This window comes from Eulemur rufifrons, chromosome 9, assembly GCF_041146395.1.
Source record: "Eulemur rufifrons isolate Redbay chromosome 9, OSU_ERuf_1, whole genome shotgun sequence".
In the NCBI taxonomy this organism is placed as follows: Eukaryota; Metazoa; Chordata; class Mammalia; order Primates; family Lemuridae; genus Eulemur; species Eulemur rufifrons.
In genome coordinates, this window is record NC_090991.1 from 35,024,394 (window position 1) to 35,044,255 (window position 19,862).

At 42.4% G+C, this 19,862-nt stretch overlaps 1 protein-coding gene across 1 annotated transcript in view; it reads left to right on the forward strand.

Annotated features, from left to right (window-relative positions):
* The window catches only part of SKAP1 (src kinase associated phosphoprotein 1), a 264,643-nt gene that overhangs the window by 241,653 nt on the left and 3,128 nt on the right, over positions 1 to 19,862 (forward strand). The window contains exon 12 of the mRNA XM_069481285.1: positions 19,559 to 19,667. Coding sequence (XP_069337386.1) covers positions 19,559 to 19,660 — 102 coding nt within the window. The 3' untranslated portion in view covers positions 19,661 to 19,667. The remainder of the gene's footprint in view (positions 1 to 19,558; positions 19,668 to 19,862) is intronic.

Consider the following 19,862-nt stretch of genomic DNA (forward strand, 5'->3'; position numbering starts at 1 on the left):
AACCATCTCATAAATAGTATTGTTGATCATAAACGAACTGGGTTAAAATTTTAAAAAGAATGGATTATTGCAGATTTGTGTGAAGAAGATTCAGAACTCATGGGCTTGAGCGGTCAACAAAGAAAGACCATACATTTTCATTCCATAGGTGGGCTAAAATAATAGGTTCTGTCCCTAAAAGAAATTATTAAAAAGTCCCCTCTCTATTCAGTCAGTCAATATCTACAAACACATTTTTGAAAGAGGCACAGTCTGCTCTTAATTGCTGAGTATGTAGATTCCATAAGGGAAAATTGAAAACCCATTGTGTTATTAACCCATCATTTATCGTTTATCTTTTTATTCTATGAGTGTTACTACCTTAGCCCAGCGTTTATCTTGGTTTGAAATAGACCAGAAGCTCCTTAGGAAACAGTCCAGGTCTAACCTAACATACCTTTCAGTGGTTCCAATGAATCAGGCCCCTTTAAACAAGGACTAAATTCAGACCCAATGCTTTGCAAGAGAGTAGGAGGCCTGCAGGCCCTGCTGAGTGAGATCACAATCTTCTGGTGATTTCTTCTGGATTCCTAACTCAGTGCCACCCCAGTGCCATTTCAGTGCAGCTCCAATACACCAAGAATAAATTGGAAGCAAAGAAGGGAGTGGACATTGGCCTGATTGGTATTTCAAATGCCCGAAAGCAAGGTTTGCCGTGTAATAGAATTTGTGTACATTACCACACTGGCATTACAGGGGTAATCGAGTTATCCACTCAGGTGTGACCAGGCCTCTGTTTGCCCAGAGCCTGCAGGTGAACAAATTAACTGTTTACATTGTCTGGAGGTGCCTGCAGCAGGAGGGGGGAAAGAACAGAGCCAGACTGTCTGCAGGCCTTCTCTCTGTCATGATTATTTTGTTTGTTTTGCATGTCTTTTGCCTTTGTTAATGGCTTCGCACTGGGGGTCCCTTTCCACTGGTTAGAAGGGGCTGTGTGGTGACCTGTCCTGCAGTGTAGAGCTGCCTGTGGCTATTGTATTTTTAAGAGATCTCAAAGAACATGGGGAACCAACCCCACCCGTTTTTTAAAAACCAACCCCTCTTCCTCTCCTCCTTTACTAAATACTAATATATCAGAGTTTAATTTAGTGAGAATCCCTTGCTGCCATGGTTCTATCAATGTCTTTCTCCACTCTTCTAGAAGATTCTGAATCCATTTTCATCCCATACCACTGTAGTAGCACATTTCTTCCAGGCAAAAGCTACAACAGCTGCCTCCTTTCCCTGTTGCTAATCCCGGCATATCAGAGGAGGAAATGAGAAGTCAGGAGTTCAACTGAACTTTCCCTTTTTCTTTTCTTTTCTTTTCTTTTTTTTTTTTTTTTTTTTTTATTTTTTTAGACAGCGTCTTGCTTTGTTGCCTGGGCTAGAGTGCCGTGGAGTCAGCCTAGCTCACAGCAACCTCAAACTCCTGGGCTTAAGCAATTATCCTGCCTCAGCCGCCCGAGTAGCTGGACTACAGGCATATGCCACCATACCCGGCTAATTTTTTTTCTCTATATATATTTTTTTAGCTGTCCAGATCATTTTTTTCTATTTTTAGTAGAGACAGGGGTCTCGCTCTTGCTCAGGCTGGTCTCGAACTCCTGACCTCCAGAGAGCCTCCCGCCTCGGCCTCCCAGAGTGCTAGGATTACAGGCATGAGCCACTGAGCCCAGCTGCTGAACTTTCCCTTATAAAGCTTCATTCCAGTTAACGTTGATTTGGGGAGCCTTTCAGATTGGATTTACCTTTATTATATCACCTAATTCAATAAGAGTCCTTGGACAGGAAGGAACCTTAAAAGGCCACCCAATCCATTCCCTTGCGTCTAAGAAGCACAAATGAACAAATTCAAACAGATAGAAAAGGAGATCCGCTACCATTCCCAGCCATCTGTCTGTTCAGAAGTTCAGTCATTTCTGCTCACTGGAATTTTCTCTCATGGGAATCCTAAATTCATCCCACTTTAGGCCCTGCTGACTTCCTTTGTTGGAGTCAGTTATACTCTGCAGTCTGCCTCTTACACCTGGAAGGGTAGAACTGACCCAAGTTGAGTTTCATCCAGGAAAACTCACTTCATGGTGTCTAGAAAGCTCCATTTTACTTTTCTTTCGGGCCAGTAGAACCTCTGTCAGGCAAGAAAGGCCTGCTGTTTAGGAATCCGGGGAAGCCTGTTTTCCCCAAGAAACACAGGTGCGGCCAGCCTTATGCAGCTCAGTTTACCTGCATTTGTCTCTTCACCTGTAAAATGAGGGAGTTGAGTGGGATAATATCTAAGGTTCCTTCCACCTCAAACATTCCCGTTCTAAATATGGTGAGCTTGATACCACAAAACTGCTAAAGAATTTCCACACAAAAAAAAATGTTTTTTAGCTTTGATTACTGATATTCAGTCTAAATAAGCAAACAAAATTCCAGTTTCCGGCTCTATTGTTTTCAGCCCTCATAAATGCATCTAGCTTCACCTTCTTGCTTTGGCTGATAAAAGTATTCTGAAGTGGGGGTGGGAGTGGGAGGGTGAGAGACAGGAAGCGGCCCTGGTTGGGGAAGTGGGATGGAGGAGGCAGGGGAGGCGAGGATGACAGCTTCAGTCTTGGGCTCCTGCTGCTCCCTGCTGTTTCTTAATAATCACCCAGGTATAATCCAACCTTGAATCCTAGACTCCTAGAGCCAAACTCAGGAGAATCTTATAGTCTTGCCATAGGGTAGGAATGATCCCAGAAATTTATCCTTTTTGAAAAAAATTCTCCAGAGAACATGATTGGCTGGGCAAGAACGATGCACCCCATAGATAACCAAGTGCCCATCACCTGTCCTGTTCTCAAGGAAGCAAGGAAGTGCCCATTACCAACAGGTTATTTATGACCCTGGACAAAAACCACTTAATCTTGCTAATTCTCCGTTTCCTTACCTGTAAAAATTGGGATAATTTGTATTCATGGGGCTGTTGTGATGCCTACATCAGAGAATTTGTGTAAAGAAGTGCCTGGCATCTAGGAAATACGAACTGTTATTATATTCTCCTCCCTTCCACTAGGAATAAAGTAAACCTTTTGGATCAGTGTTGGGCATGTACAAGGAATTCAATAAATTATTGGTGAATTGAGACAGGAAAAAAGTGCCAAGAACTCTTCACAGAGATGCTCTTCAGCATAAAAGGTGCTCACTTGGATATAAAAAACTGCCCAGTGAAGAGGCCTACATGAAAATCCACCTTCCTGGTCAGAAAGTTCATCCCTGACAGATCATTCAACCTTCTCTTCATGGAGAGAAAGCAGCCGCGTATCCAAACTCTGAAACAGTAACCGGTGGCACAGTCAACAGGAAGACTCCCGCTGACCTCCCTGCAACACATCCATACATTCCTAGGCCCCATGCAGCTTCATGCACACTTAATTCACTGAGTTCCAATTTGGGTCTTAAAATATATTAAAGGCAGATTTTAATAACGAAGCAGATCTGTGCATCCAGTGGATGTTCCTGTGTTCCTTTTGGACCCAGATTATTTCTGAACAGCTTTTTCTGGTGAGGGACTGAGCTTTCCTTCCTCCCCGGAGCCAGGACGCAGCTCAGGCCACAGCGGGGTGTTTAGCGCTCTTCAGTGGCTCCAGATTGTGGTGCTGGTGCAGGTCTCCTCATACGTAACCGATGGCTCCTGAGAGCCTGCCTCTCGTAAATTACTTCCTACCATGCCAGCGACCACCGCAGAATTCAAGTTTGAATAGAGCAGGAAAAAGGTGTTTGAAAGGCCTGTTCACTCAGCTGCATTTTAATTTCCTTTTCAATCTTGTCCCAATTAATTTCACAGAATTAATCTCACAGAAGCAAACTCGGCAGCATGGAGGCTGCGGTTTTAGTGTGGCGGTCGCCCTGCCTGAACATGAAATAGGAGCTAATATAAAAATCCATCTGCTGTGTTTGAAATACATGCCGGCTGCTGCTCAGTCCTGTCTGACACTCCAAACATCAACAGCGGGGAAAAGTGATTTGGGGGTTAGTGGCCATCAGTACTTGGCAGGGCTTCAACAACAGGTGTACTCCAAAAATCCATTCCGCCTGGGCACTAGGCATGACAGGGCAGGTGCTGAATCACCCTCCATGCAATAACGCTGTGGCCTGGCTTAGTGCCTTTTATCTGAGGATCGCAAGGCCCTGTTGTAGACCAGCACCACGATGGTCGCTTGTTGTAAGTGGGAAAAGGAGAGATAAGAAGCCTCTATTTGGATAAAACAAATCTCAAGTCCCAGCTTTCAGAGAAGTGACCTTGTCTTCACGGCTCCAAGGTCTCTCACCAGGAAACATTCTTTCTAAATAATAAAGTTGCTCGTTCCACTGTTCAAGACAACTCTTAAATAAATGTCCATTAAAAAAATAAGCATCCTGTTCCATCCAGAAGTAATTTATGGTGGTAACATGGGTTGTCCAGCAGATGAGGGTGAATTAAAGAGACAACGAAAAAGAAAACTCTTTCTGAATTGACTAGAAAGGAGAAGATGCTCCTGGGTGAGGTCTTCCATTTAAGTAAACTGAACTAGTAGGATACACCTCTTGGGCTTGGGTTGTGTGCCTCATGAATTGGCTCCTCTAAGGCTTTGTTTAGTGCCTTATTTCCATGGCAATCAGCCTTGGAGCAACAAGCTGGGCACCACGTAAGGTAGCTTAACTGGGGTGAGAAAGTATTCTCATGGCCCAAGCACACCAGGCTTTGGGTCATTTTCCCTGCTGGTGCAGTTGATGTGGAAATAGGGAGCCTTTCAGATAAGGTCAAGTTTAGCTTGGAACACATGATGTTGTCTGGTAGACATGGGCCTTATAGGGATGAGGATAGACAGACTTTGTCACCCTGGGTTGGAGCTACTTAAAACTCAGATTGGATCCTGGCTCCAAACCCAGATTCTAGTCATCTGAACACAGCAGGCCTGTCCCGGCACACCTGGACTATGTTAACATAAGACTATGTCTGTTATAATGGGATTTTTAAAACCCAGTTTTCTCCACCTACTCCCTCAAAGGGCCACTTAAAGAATGTGGACCTTTCCCCTCCCTTGACCCCATTCTCTCCAAAAGGGATTTGTATGTTGTAAAAATTATCTGAATGCAGCAATACTTCCTCTTTTAAGTGTGCTTAGTTGAATGTGACAACAGCCCTCATAAAAACAGATAAGTTAATTCCTTCAATTGCTTTGAATGAAGGGTCTTGATTGTTTGGGGTTTTTTTTGGTGTTTTTTTTTTTTTTTAATTTCAGGGCTCTGAGGGAAAGGAGGTGTTTGGTGACATCTAGTGTCCATTTAGGACTTCCTCAGGCACCATACCCTCTGGTAGCTGACTGGGGGATGGACGGGGGATTATTTGGTAGGTAATTTGGGGGTAATAAGTGGGGAGAATACAGGCCTGGGGCACAAGCTGCCCAAACAGTGTGATGAAACTGATCAATGCCTGTCAAAGAGCGCTTATTCACCTCTGACCTAACCAAAGGGGGTGGATGAGGGGATACTACCACAAAATATCTTTTCTTATTTATGATGGTATGAAAGAGAAGCAGAGGCTGTCCCCACCATCCCGTTTCATGTTAACAAGCAGGTCAACACTGTGCTGTGATGACGAAGATGATGATGATGATGGTGTTTTCTCTCATTAATAGCCCCTATGGGAGGCTACAGAGTTAGGAGGATGGGAATGGGATTTGGGGTCAGCTGGAAGGCAACGGTCATACACGGGTCAAATTCAGTAGAGGCCATTCCTTTCCCCCAGACAGGAACCAATCGTCTAGAACAAACCCTGGCAGCCTCATTCCTTCCAGGTAATTTTTATAAATGAGGGGACACCCATTCCAAGAGAGGACAAAAGGGAGAGGGTGCTTATGTGTGTGTGCATATTTGTGCATGTAAACCTGCTAACAAGAGGCCCAATTGCATATCAGCCCTATCCTGCAAACACTGGCCGTTCCTTATAAAACTCATTTTTAAAAAAGAATAAAATTTTCATTTTCCTCTTTAATCTCCTTATTCCTAGACTGTTGTCCTGGGCAGGACCTTTTAGTTTCTATACACACACACACACACACACACACACACACTTTTCAGGCAGGTGGAAGGTCCCAAACCAGATAATTAACTACAAGGCCCAGACAGAAATGTTTACCTAGAACCACATAAGCCATGGCAGGGTTAGGTTAATACTCAGAATCGCCCGATGCTTTACAAACTCCAGTGTAAAAAATTCCAGCCATTTATTTTGCAGTGAATTTATAACAAATGCTGTTAAAGGCTTCGTCTTTTGACAGAGGTAATAATAAATTCACTGTTAAAGACGGTAGTTTAATTCCTTATACCTCCAATACTGCACAGAATAAACCATATTCATCACTGAGTAATTTTTTACCACATAAATCTTTAAAACTAACCAGTGAAGGCTGTTGAGACTGAAATATTGTGAATTTATTAGATATGCCCATGTAGTATTGGATTCAGAGGTTTCCATTCGAATATATTATGGGGAAAATTTGTGTCTTTAACTGTGACATTCCCTCCATTTCCCGCCGCCAGTATTATAACAAGCAGCTCCTCCAGAGTCAACTGCACGTTTATTAGACAGAGATTTAGTAATAAACTCCTCACTAATCTGCCAAAGAGGCTGGAGGACATTTCAGTGAGATGCCCTATTTAAAAGGAGTCGCAAAAGCTTTGTTCCTGTGTAATTATTTTCTCAGAAGGAACTCAGCCTCCCCAAACCTCTTCTGCCAGTGTTTCTTAGTTTTGTATGGATTCAGGTCTCCAACCAAACTAGTAAAATATTGAAACAAAATTGAAATTTCATTGCAAACAAACAGTCGGTTACATCTATGGAGGTTATAGGATTAGTTATGCAGGGTTTGGGGTAATTGATTAGAAAGTTGTAATTTGCAGACATTCCCAGAGGCAGGGTATTTAAAACTAATAAAAAGATCATATTGATTCTCAAACTAGAAATAATGGAAAATGGTTTCAGAAAGCTTGCTATTTAAAAACTTTCATCTTGACATATGTATGACACATTAAAGATACAATTCATTCCTCAGATTTGAACAACAATTTTTATTCTATCATATTAATTTTGAGTGAAAATCTGCCCCTAATAGATGAGAATATTCTGAACCTTTCTTATGATTTGCTAGTGAAGTGACATTTAAACTAACCAATTGATTATATCAAATTGTAATGGCCTCTCTAGTTTCATTAAGGAAACATTAATATTGCTAAAATGAAAAATATTTTTTTCTTTTAAATGCAGAAATGTGCATCATCTTTTTAGCAGAGAAATTCAGCAGTTTCTCTGTTTCTACTAATATGCCATATTTGGGAAGACTTCCAAATACTAAAAACTTCCATGGTACATTATGAACTTTATTTTTTTTTAATAAAATAAAATAAAACAGGTTTCTAACTAATAAACAAAGGAGAAAAATCTCCTTGCAGTGCACGACTCTAGCCCATTAGAATAATTGTTTAAAGACAGAACCCGGCTAGAAAGATAAGCATAATACCAGCAATTAATATTCAGCATTTCACATTATAGTCAAGAGGATGTATTTTTCTTTGTGATGTGGCTCATAAGCTAAGAGTGTTGCAAGCCAGACTCTGAGCTCTGTGTTCTTTTTGTGCATGAGGATTAAGGAGGGGAAAAAAAACAGCGACAACAATCCTGCTCCATCTGTAAATGAACCAACATCTTGATTTTATAGCTATTTGCTTTGTAAAACTGAGGAATGAGACAAAAATTACTGGATGCCTAAGTAACACTTTAATTCTGAATTCATTTACGATGTAGCTATGTAGTTGTCACAAACCATAATGCAGTATTTAATTAAAATAACACAAGTGCATCTAGATATGTCCTGGGGTAGCTATCACCAAATTATAGTCTATGCCATCGGTATTTTATTTATGAAATGGCAGATTCTAAGGTGCAACTAGGCTGATAAAAAAGCATAAACATTTTCAACTTGCATTTTTAGAAAGGCTCCTTTTTTTTTTTTTCCTTCTGCGTCTTTAAATAATTTCCTCCTTCTATCTTTGAGTGGAGGGGGGAGATAGTGGAATCATTTTGCTGTCGATAAAGATCTCACTTTCTAACTCTTGCTTTTCAACTGTTGACCTCCTAAGTCTTCTGGCTGTGAAATCCCCGTCTGTTGTCATGGAAAGGCTCGTGAGGTTCACAGGAGCCACAGCAAGCATGGGACATCTTAGGCGGAACTTGGACGTGGATTCCAAGAGGGTAGGAAAAAAGCAAACCTTTTCAGACTCTGTGTGCCTGTTTCCACACAACCTTCCTTGCATCTTTATTTCCACCTATAAATACCCGCTGTAGTTCACACGCTTGCTTGCTCTACTTTGTGGATGTTCACATGCAGACAGACTGCTCCTTTTCATAAGCGCATAGCATCTATCTTACACGTGCCCACCATCTATCTCCTCGTTCACATTGGCTGTCCCATCCACCTCCTTGTCTGCAGAATTATGTTCAGCAAGGTCCCCATTTATAGGAAATAAATAATGAAAATGGAACGGACTGGGAAAGATAATCGAAACATTCAAATTGTTATTTTTCACTGTACTTTACACAAACAGAGCATCTGTAAACACCTAGAAAAAGTGTTGGCTGATTCCTAAAAAGCGATGCCTTATGAAACATTCTGACCTAGTGGCTCTCTACATTGTTTGTATCTTTCCCGTTCCAACTTTCCTGCTTTTTCATGTTGTTTCTCACCATTTTTAAATGGTAAACGGTGCTGTTGTTGTTTTCATTCTTTCTGCTTCTTATTTATCCTATCTATAATGAGAAGTTTTTGTCATCACTTATCCTCTATAAGAAAATCCTAAGAATTATAAAACAGAAACAATAATTGCAATCACCTTTTTAAAGAAAAAAGCCCTTGCAGTTGCTGTATAAAGATATCCTGATAATGGTATCATCTAATCACAGCCCGATCCTATAGCAACGGTCTTTTGGAGAGAGAGTTTCTTCTACACACTTGTAATTATTTTAGCCCCTTTCACAGGTCACATAAAAAGTTAATTTCAATCGCTGCTAATTTCCGTCCAACAAGAGTGCGGTACTTTAAACCACCCAAAATAATTGGATTCAAAACAAATTTAGGAAATTGAGTGTGTTAGAAAGCAAATAAAAATATCCTTTTGGTAAGGAGGAGAGTAAAAGCAGTAAAAATGGCCTTTTTTTCTCCCTTCTTTCCCCTTCACAACTTTGCCATTAAAGTTGCACCTACAGCTAGAAGTTTGTCCGTGAAAAATGGTCATTTTGTTTCTCTGCTCAAAGAATGTTATTAAAATGCTAATTTAAAAGAAAAAGGAGTTAAATATCTAGCGATGGTGCATTCTAATTGCAACCATAATGAGCTCTCTAAATGTGCGTGCCCCTGACACACACAGAGCATAAACAGCAGTAAACAGATCATTAGTACCCACGTTCATTTATTCTGGCGACCTTACCGTGACCCCACCGAGGGTAGGGTGAAAAGCAGGTGGATCTGGCTGTGACACCCCCTAGAGGGATCCAGGAAATGAAGCTATAAGCAGTAGTCATGGAAACGCCTATGTGTGCAGATGATGTAACACACCGACAGGCTGTAAGGCTCCGCAACTGGGACGTTGCCTTTCCCTCGCTGGAACAATCTTGAGGATTAAATTATTAATTTCTTTAATTCACAAAGCAAAAGGAATCCTAATTTTCTTGGTGATGTGCAACTCTCTCCCATTTGTCTAGGGTCTGGAACATGATGACTTGTCATCCCCTGTTTTTCCAAAACCCACCCCAGCTTTCTACATTCTAGACCCAAATTGCTGAATCTGGCACAATCATGTGGGGAAAGGCATCAGAAATCTGACACCCAACATCTGTACTTAAAAGGAGAAAATCTAAGGTTTTAAGATAAAATTAATAATGTAGATAGTGTCCTTTCCTGATGAGGGCATGTTTACCAGAGACTAAATGTATACTTGTCTTGAACGAGATGGCTTTGTTTAGAGCGGAGCAGGGTCAGGATTGGCCCTGGAAACTACCAAGCCAGTACCTGATGCCAAGAGTGTAAAGGCAAGAGGCACCAGCCCCAAATGAACACATCACCCTAGCGAGGTGCGAGAAGGAGAGAAACGAGAAAACGAGCATCTGCTAACTCCCTCCCATGTCCATTTGAGAGAATCGAGATTAATAAAAATAATTCTTTGGAGAATGATTCCACTCTATCCTACCCTGTTTTGCACCAAACAACCTCAATAACCTTACGGCAACAGCAAAATAACTTCTTTTTTTAAAGGAAGCAGAAAAGACGATCTCTGGAAATTATTTTAAAATAAAAAATCTCCAGGCCTGCGCCTCCCCCCACACCCCCTCCCCATTGCACTTTAGATGAACCTGTGATATTGTAGCAATGGCCCTTGAAGTGCAGTGGGGAGGTGATTTAGGAGAATATTAAAGGCAATGTGGAGATTCAAGGCGCCTCTCTCAGGGAGATCTGGAGAAATACGCAGCACAGATGGGCCGAGCAGATTAAACATTTCCGTCACATTGTTTCCAAATTGTGTTGTGGTGCCTGAGGCTGGTACTGCGGTCAGAGCAAAACAGAGCGGTGCAGAGCTGTGAGCTGCAGCAGTTTATGGAATACATATTAATACGCCCGTCTCACATGGTATCACAATTCTATCAGCTCCGAAATAGTGCTGTTTCTATTGTTCCTGAATTCTGCACTTGGCACCTTGTTTTCTCCCATCTGCAAAGTGTTTACCTTCCCTCTATCCTTTCTCTCTTCTTTTAGGTAAAGTTCAAGTTGTGTGCTGCTTTTTTTGTTTCTCTTTCTCATAGCCCTGTTTGGCCTTCCCTCTTACCTTCACAGATTATGATTTTTCTGTCACGAGCACTTGCATCCCCACTCTGTGTTTTCACACACTTCCATCGCCACCAGCGTTCAGTGTGTGCACAGGCCCTGCACACCTCCCTGGCCTTGACTTGATCACCATCCACCCCCACCCTGTTCAGGACGTAAGCTTTACACTCAAGCGCTCTCAGACCCTCCATCTAGATGACACGTTCCTCCTCTCGGAATACTCAGTGCTTAGCTGGGGCGGGGGGAGCACTTTGTAGAGTTGTCACCATGAGCCCCCCAACTGCTTTCTCTGATCACCCAGCCTGTCTGTGTCCCCTTCCTTACACTCACACACCTTCCCCTGTATCCAGTCCCATCAATCTTCAGGTTAGCAAGTTCCCTGAAATGTAACAATAAATAAAACTAGCTCAATTGAGGCAAATTTAATGATTCATTTTTATTATGATTTATAGACCAAAACTCTGAATAATGGAAAAAGAGAAAATGATTGCCAAGAACTTAGAACACACTGTAAAACAGCCTGGAGAGGCCGCCAAGCTACGCAAGGTTTCAGCCAAGCACTGAGCTTCGATCCTTTCACAGGTTCCAACACCACTAACCCACCAGCCCCCCAACTGACCATTTCTTTTCTCCTTCTGGAAAATCTCTTCATAAAACTATTTGTGCTGAAAAACAGGCACCTGTTTGTCTTTGGTGAACAATTCCTGTTCCCAGCCTTGTTTTTCTCAACAGTTGGAAGGGTACTGAGTTAGAGCCCTCAATTTATGTAATAATTTATGACATCCTAAGAAAGCATTAAATTTCCAAAGCTGGATTTTAGGAGAGAGAATTTGTGGGTCAATCCAGAGTAAAAATATGATGTTTTTGGCTGACCCTGGAATATTACAATCTACTCTGCTTAGGAATTCAAATTTCCCATCTTTACTAATAATAATATATGATGCAAAACACTAATAAGAGAAATAAGCAATCATAAACCAGTAATTCCATGATTCATTCACCTTTCCCATACATATATCAAGGATTTATTGATCTTTCATGTTAGGGGCTGATTGATTGTTCCCTTGAAGAGGAATTTTCTTATTTACAAGCACTGCTATAGTGAAATTTGATGGTAAAAGAACAAAAGCATGAGACATTTTCTGGGAATCTTGTTCCATGGAGGCTTGGAGCCCAATTCAATGTGAAAAGAGAATATTTCTGTTACAAACATTCTCAGGGGAATTGACAGGAACAACTTGCTCCAAAAGCCATCATGTAGATTTGAATGAAAACAATGATAAGACACCACAACTTTTAAGTCACAGTTAAAAACATCGTGCCTTAGAAAGGATAAACAAGTTCAGTCAGCCTTTGAAGAAGAAACAGCCTCTGCCCCTGGAGGGTGAAGCCTAGGAAACCCAGCATGGAAGGAATGAGGATTCTTGATTCTCCTGCATTGCAGTTTTTTAAAAGGGGGGATGGCCACACCAGGCTGAAGTGCAGATCTGGACCATAAAGACCATTGATTTTTCCCCCGAGAGTGCTGGTTGCTAAACTGCAGAGGGTTCATAAACCCTTTGAGAATCTGATGAAAGGTCTGGGCCTCACCCCATGTACACATACACACAAAATTTTACAGCAATTTCAGGGAGTTCAAAGATCCCTTCACATCCATCCATAGAAAAGCCAGGGGTTCACAGACTCCAGTTTAAGCATCTGTGCCCTGGAGGATGGTGAGTTCCTTTTGTTGGAACAGCCTAGGATTCACTGAGCCTAGAAATTGAATTCTCATCCCAAGACAGGATGGTCATTCCAGGTCATGTCTGTGCTACTCCAGGGGAGCCATGGAAGAGCTCATACAAATAGGAACCAGCAGGGAGGAGAGAAATTAAAATGTAGCAATCATGGAGTAGGGGTATTTAATCTCTTTTAAGGCTTATGATAGGCGCCTGCTGGTTTTCCCCTGATATCCCCTGACACCTACTGACAGGGTATTTGCAGCACCACACAGGGACTCAGGGCCCTGTGACAGGAGGAGCACTGAGGAGGTCCATGATAGTCTTGAAACCATAAACAGCAATAGGAAACCACTGGAGGCAGAGTCAAGCTGTGTGACATGCCCGTTGTTGGTGGCCATACTGCTTTTTGTTTATAGAATTTGCTGTTCTTTTTATGGCAGGTTTGGTAGGATTTTTTTTTTCCTTGTTGATGGAGATTAGCAGCATAAATCCTTTTATGGCGTGTGCAATCCCCCATAAACACTTTTGATTGTTGCTGATGGTGAGCGCTGCATCTCTTTCAGGTTCATTCAGTGCTTTGCTCATCCAGGCCAATAACTTCTCCAACCAGATAATGGAGTCCACATTTAAGACTTCTTGGTTTTGGGGCAGGGGGCGGTTCAAGGAGGTGGGGCAAGGTTGATGTTGAGAGAAACAGATGTTTAATCAAGCCTAGAAATATTTATGAAAAGAACAAACCACATGCCGTACTTGTTTTGGGTGAAACGCTTCTAAAAAGATTTTGTGGCAAGAAGCAAGCACTGATGTGAAGGATTTTTTTAAATAACTTTTTATATTGTTATCTAAAGCATCTTCATTTAACAATTTTGTGTAATTAAAATCTTAGCTCTACCATTCACAGTATAGAGAGAGTGATGGAGTGAGGAGCACGTATCATTCTGCTGCCCTAGCATTGCCACTTGTAGGTATGTATCCCCACCTGAAAGGTAGGAACACTTCTGCATTGGAGATTTCAGGTCTTCTAGGAGCCTTTCAGCATTTTTCTAGTCTTTCCAAACATCTGGGCAAAGAGAAGTCAGAGTTTATGGAAAACATTGATCCCAGAAATTTAGTTCTCTCTGCCATGCTAAAACTAAAATCCAAGAATCAGCAACTTAATAAAAATGCAGTAAATTAGCACCTTTAGACAAGAGCAGAGTTCATTCAGAGCTGAGGTCTGCCTGGCTGAGCCAGTACTCTCTCCATTTTAATAGTTTAATAAAAATTAGCATAATTAACGAACATCTGTATGATCCAGAGTGGTGCAATTTGGCACTTGGAAACGAGGGCTTAAACATGATTGCTGTGAGTTTAATGTTGTTTTAATTCTTTTTGGCACTGTGCAGTGAAATAAACGTTTGGTGGTGATAGTTCTCGGCCGGATCTCATTTGCATTTTTCTCCCTTTGATTATGAGCAATTGTGGACTCCCCAGCAATTCATCAAAGTAGAAATTATTTTAAAATACCTCGTGGTGTTCAGACTGGGCTGGAGCAATGCATGGGGGGTGGTACTGGGAAAGAAAGCTAGAAATTTTCCATTCATGCTTTAAACATCTCAGCCCTGCAGCCTTTTTCGGGTATCCAGCCAAGGGATGAAATCTGGAAAAGACAGTCAGATCCCAGGACCTGTAGGTGCTTTGATTAAGCTCCCAGGCTCCCACAGCAGGATACATATGGTCTCTGAGACTGTGCCATCCTCCTTACACTTCTGCCCGCTCTTTTGTTTTGAAGGGCAGAGAGTTGATTTCACTCATTTCAGTTCTCACCACTGTGGTAAAGCTACTACATCTGCAGTCGGCAGGGTCAGTGTTCCCCTCCAGCAAGAGCAAACAGACTGGAAGCCCAGCCTTTGCAGGTGCCCTGCTGAGCCTCATCTGCTTCCTGTTTGCACCCTCTTCAGAGTTGGCAGAGAGCACTTTCCCAAGGATTGGTCCCTACTCCTGGCATTACGGCTAAAGCGTGAGTCAAAGTCAGGGGTCTTGAGCAGTCCCCAGGGAGCAAATGCCTTATCCTATCCCCTCCAGGTGATGGAAGGTGACAGCATCTGGCAGGTAGACCACATTTCACACATGTTTAAGCAAGTTGACTTGGGTCAAAAGACTGTCAGACAACATTGTGCCTATCCTCTGCCTGTGAAATAGCAGAAGAGCTAAAGGTAGTTCTTATGAGCTACAGTAAGGGAAAAAGATGAAGTATGTATTTTTCCTTCACAGCAGGCCCTGTAGATATGGACATTCCAGCAACTCAGTAAACACAAGGCAGCACTCCAAGAAAACTTAAGGCAGGAATTGCCCTAAGTTCAGTGTTGAAAAATGGACAGTTACATAACTTGTACCAAGAGGAGCTTAAAAACATCCTGACAGGCATAAGCTGAGGGAGTCTGGGTAATTTCCCATAAGGCAGTGCAAACTGTAGGTAGATGCTGGCCTGGGAGAGGGAGGGAATGGGAAGATGCGTGGTAGGAAGAGGTGGTGGATGGACACATTCAGTCATTAAAGACAGATTTTTTAAATTTTTTTTTTTTTTTTTTTTTTTTTTTGAGACAGAGTCTCACTTTGTTGCCCAGGCTAGAGTGAGTGCCGTGGCGTCAGCCTAGCTCACAGCAACCTCAAACTCCTGAGCTCAAGGGATCCTCCTGTCTCAGCCTCCCGAGTAGTTGGGACTACAGGCATGCACCACCATGCCCAGCTAATTTTTTTGATATATATATTTTTAGCTGTCCATATGATTTCTTTCTATTTTTAGTAGAGATGGGGTCTCGCTCTTGCTCAGGCTGGTCTCGAACTCCTGAGCTCAAACGATCTGCCCACCTCGGCCTCCCAGAGTGCTAGGATTACAGGCGTGAGCCACCGCGCCCAGCCAAAGACAGATTTTTTAAAATGGCAATTACCTGGTCCTAAAAGGGTCAGTCTTAATTCTTGTGGTATTTGAGACTCTTCTCAGTACTTAGGGAGCCATTTGGGAAGTCTGTCCCCAAAGGAAGTTGATCTCTTTCTGCCATAACCAGTTCAATCACCAGGGGAATATCTTGGAATTAGTTGTAACTAACTCTGCTCAGCTGAGAGTACAAATTCCCACTGCCTCCTTCATTTCATCAGAGCCTCATTTAACAAGTGTTTATTTGGCCACACTCTCTGCTGTGTCTAGTATTGAATGCTGAGAATACAACAGCAAACAAAACAAGCAAAGCCCAGCGCTCAGAACTTTCCATCTCATGGTTGACGCTGAGACAAAGACAGGCAGATATAAGGCAGAGTGATGAGCTTTTTTCCAGCAAAACAGAGTACACAGCACTGTGGACCATGTAGCCAGGACCCCCACACAGTCAGAGTGGCAAGGAGAGGCTTCTAGAGAATAAGGGACTCAGGAATTGAGATCTTAAAGTTGTTTAGGAGTGAGCCCCATGAAATGGAGGAGGAAGCAGAGGCTAAACAGGCAGAGGAAAGGCTCCAAGGTGAGAGACTGTAGCCCATGGGAGTAGCTGAGACAAGCTCTGTTTTACTAAGGGACACTAGATCTAGAGGGTGAATGATAATGCTGAGCAGTAAGCAGGAATGGGTCATGCAGGGCCTTGTCCATCTTATTAAGAAGTTGACAAGAGGCAGTGGGAACCCACTGAAAGTTTTCAGACACAGCAGTGACATTATCAGTGTGCATTGTGGAAAGATTCTGGCCGCAGAACAAATAGCTTGGAGGAGAACAAGAATACAGATACAGAGATCAATTTGAAGATTGTTTCTATAGTCCTCATGGGAGATGACAGTTACATGACCCTAGGGTATTGGTGAAGGGAATGAAGAGATGAGGGTGGATTCCAGTAACATTCTGGAGAGAGAATTGGCAGGGCTCAAGGACTCAGTGAAGAAGGGGGTGAAACTGGAAACAACTGCTGGGTTGGATAACTGAGTGCATTGTGATACCAGTCACTGAGACAGAGAACACAGAAAGTAAAGAAAAATAGTTTGGGAGTGGGGATGGGGGTAGAGGCAAAATTATAGGTTAAATTTAGGAAATAATGAGTTCAAGCAGCTTAGTGGACATGCGTTTGGCTACTGGGGTCTGACCGTTAGATGTAGGCTGGAGCTCTCATCGTGCGTTATTAACACAGACATGGTGGTTAAACTACAGAGGTATGAGGGATTGCTCAAGGAAAGTGCATCAAGTCAGAAGACAAGAGGGCCTGGACAGAACCCTGGAAAACAACCACATTAGAAGGCAGAATAGAGCGAGATGAGCCTGCAAAGGAGACTGAGAGAAGAAGCAACCAGAGAGGTAGGAGGGAAACCAGGAGAGTATGATTATCATAGAAACTAAGAGAAGAAAATGCCTCAACAAGGATCAGTAGTAGCCAGCACCACTAAGGGATCAAGTAAGTTAAAGACTGAGAAGTAACCAGAGAATTTGAGCAATGAGGAGGTTCTAGGAGACCACGGAGAGAGTGTAAGTAGAGTGATGGAAGCAGAGCCCAATTAGAGTGGCTTGAAGAGCAAATAGAAAGGAAGAAGTGGGGACAATGAGTGAGTAAACTCTTCCAGTAAGTGTGTGAAGTGTAAGTTGGCATAGGAACTTTAACACCTTTCAGCAACGAAGGAAGAAACCATTTACATTAGAAGAAGAGGTCAGTCCCCACAGAACCTCATCTCTAAGAAAGAAAGGGTCTCTTCTGAATCTTCTTGTGGTAAAAAAAAAAAAAAAAATTTAAAAATTTTTTTAAAAAGAAAGAAAGGGGAGGGGTTACAAGTGCATATTGTGAGAGACAGTCTTAAACCAGAAGAGGGATGCCTCCCCCACTTTAATGGGAAAGAAGGATAGTTGTCAGTACAGGTAAGTTCCTGCTTTGGTGGCGGAGGTTGACAAATGTGATGGCTTCTTTTTCTCTTTAAAGGTGGAGATGAGGTCATTTGCTGAGAAGGTAGGAAATCAGCAGAGTTGGATGAAGGCAAATATCACTATGTAGAGAAAAAAAGATCACCAGTTAATGCTAGGGACCCTGAATTTTACATGTCACCAACTTAGTTTTCTTTCTTTTGTTTTTTTCCTAGTAGAATTCACTAGCCAGGTGTGCAAAAAAAGCAGATAGTTAGCTCCATGGAACCTCAAATCCAGTTGAACTGGAATATGTGATATTCTCTTTAGTTTCATCCTAATTTTACTTCCTTAAAGGAAGGAAAACATTTTTTCTGGTGCTTCCAGAAATAGTCCCATAATGTTCAACATCTGGTGTGCTTTTAAAAAGCTCTTCTGGGCCGGGCGCGGTGGTTCACGCCTGTAATCCTAGCACTCTGGGAGGCCGAGGCGGGTGGATCTCTCGAGGTCAGGCGTTCAAGACCAGCCTGAGCAAGAGTGAGACCCTGTCTCTACTAAAAATAGAAAGAAATTATCTGGCCAACTAAAATAAATATATATATATATATATATATACAAAAAATTAGCCGGGCATGGTGGCACATACCTGTAGTCCCAGCTACTCGGGAGGCTGAGGCAGTAGGATCGCTTAAGTCCAGGAGTTTGAGGTTGCTGTGAGCTAGGCTGACGCCACGGCACTCACTCTAGCCCAGGCAACAAAGCGAGACTCTGTCTCAAAAATAAATAAATAAATAAATAAATAAATAAAAAGCTCTTCTGTATTCAAAGAGCATTATCCTCACCCCTGTGACCACCCTTGAACCCAACCCCCCTCCCACCCCTTGGGCTGCTGACTGGGTACCAGTCCATGGTGAGTGAGCTGAGCTGAGCAAGCAAAGCAAAGTTACATCTGTATTTACACCCGCTCCCCATCACCGCCTGAGCTTCACCTCTTGTCAGATTAGCGGTGGCATTAGATTCTCATAGGAGCATGAACCCTACTGTAAACTGCACATGCGAGGGATCTAGGTTGCACACTCCTATGAGAATCTAATGCCTGATGATCTGAGGTGAGCTGAGACGGTGATGCTAGCGCTGAGGAGGGGCTGCAAATACAGATTATCATTAGCAGAGAGGTTTGACTGCACAATAAATGTAATGCGCTTAAATCATCCCCCTCTCTGGTCCATGGAAAACTTGTCTTCCATGAAACTGGTCCCTGATACCAAAAAGGTTGGGGACCACTGACTTAAACCCTCTTTAAACCTTCTCATCCCCTTTCTTTTTTGCCCTTTTTTGTGGCACTTATTCCTGGCTGTCATTATTGATGTACCTGTCAATCTCCCACCTCTTCCAGGGAAGGAAACTAATGTTTAGAGCACCTACTGTGTATCACACACATTCAGTTATTTTCACTTCAGCAGTGTCACTTACAGCCCCACAGCAGAGAGGAGGGGAGACATTACCCCTGCTCTTATAGATGAGGAAGTTAAAGCTAGGAACTAAGCTCACATGGCTACTAAATGACCAAACAGGGATTAGATCCCAGTCTGTCTGACTCCAAAGCACATTACTATATGCTGTAAACTCCCAAGGAGTAAGCAATCTCCTGATTCATCATTATATACCTCATGGGAACTCAAATAGCACTTTGCACATAGAAGATGCTTGATAAATATTATTGATTTGAACTATGACCTGACTCCCTGAATATCTTTAGAGTTCTGGCATTTTAGTGTGTGCGCAACTTCCTCTGAAGAAGCCATACCATTCTGCTTGGTAAAAAAAAAAATTTGTTCTTTAGGCTCAACAGTGGCATCAAATGTGCTAAGATTACAGTGTAGACAGGAATGTGACAAAATGAAAACATTTCTTTTAAAATGCTTCCGCTGGATGACTTTTTAAAATTTACTAATCTCATCATGGATGTTAACAGTTCATTCTGATGACACCAACAACGATAGCACCCAACAGAATCTCCCATGAGCTCACTGTAACATGAACAGAAGCATGACCAAATTTCGACTTGAACTGTCTTCTTTTTCATTTTTCAGGAGTATAACATGTATGGCTGGTGGGTAGGAGAACTGAACAGCCTCATTGGGATTGTTCCAAAGGAGTATCTCACCAGTGCCTTTGAAGTGGAAGAAAAATGAAGCCCAGGTATCAGAACCATTGTCAATGAACTGCCCATTAGTTGGGCAGAATTTGTAGGCCATGACTTCAGTTTCTTTTTGAAAGATGGGAGTTGCCGGTGAAGTAGCTTTTCCTCACTTCCCAAAGTAATGCTAATGAGTCACCATTGAAAGAAAATACGTCTGGAATTGTTTTTTCCTAAATTTGGGGACCCTGTCATTT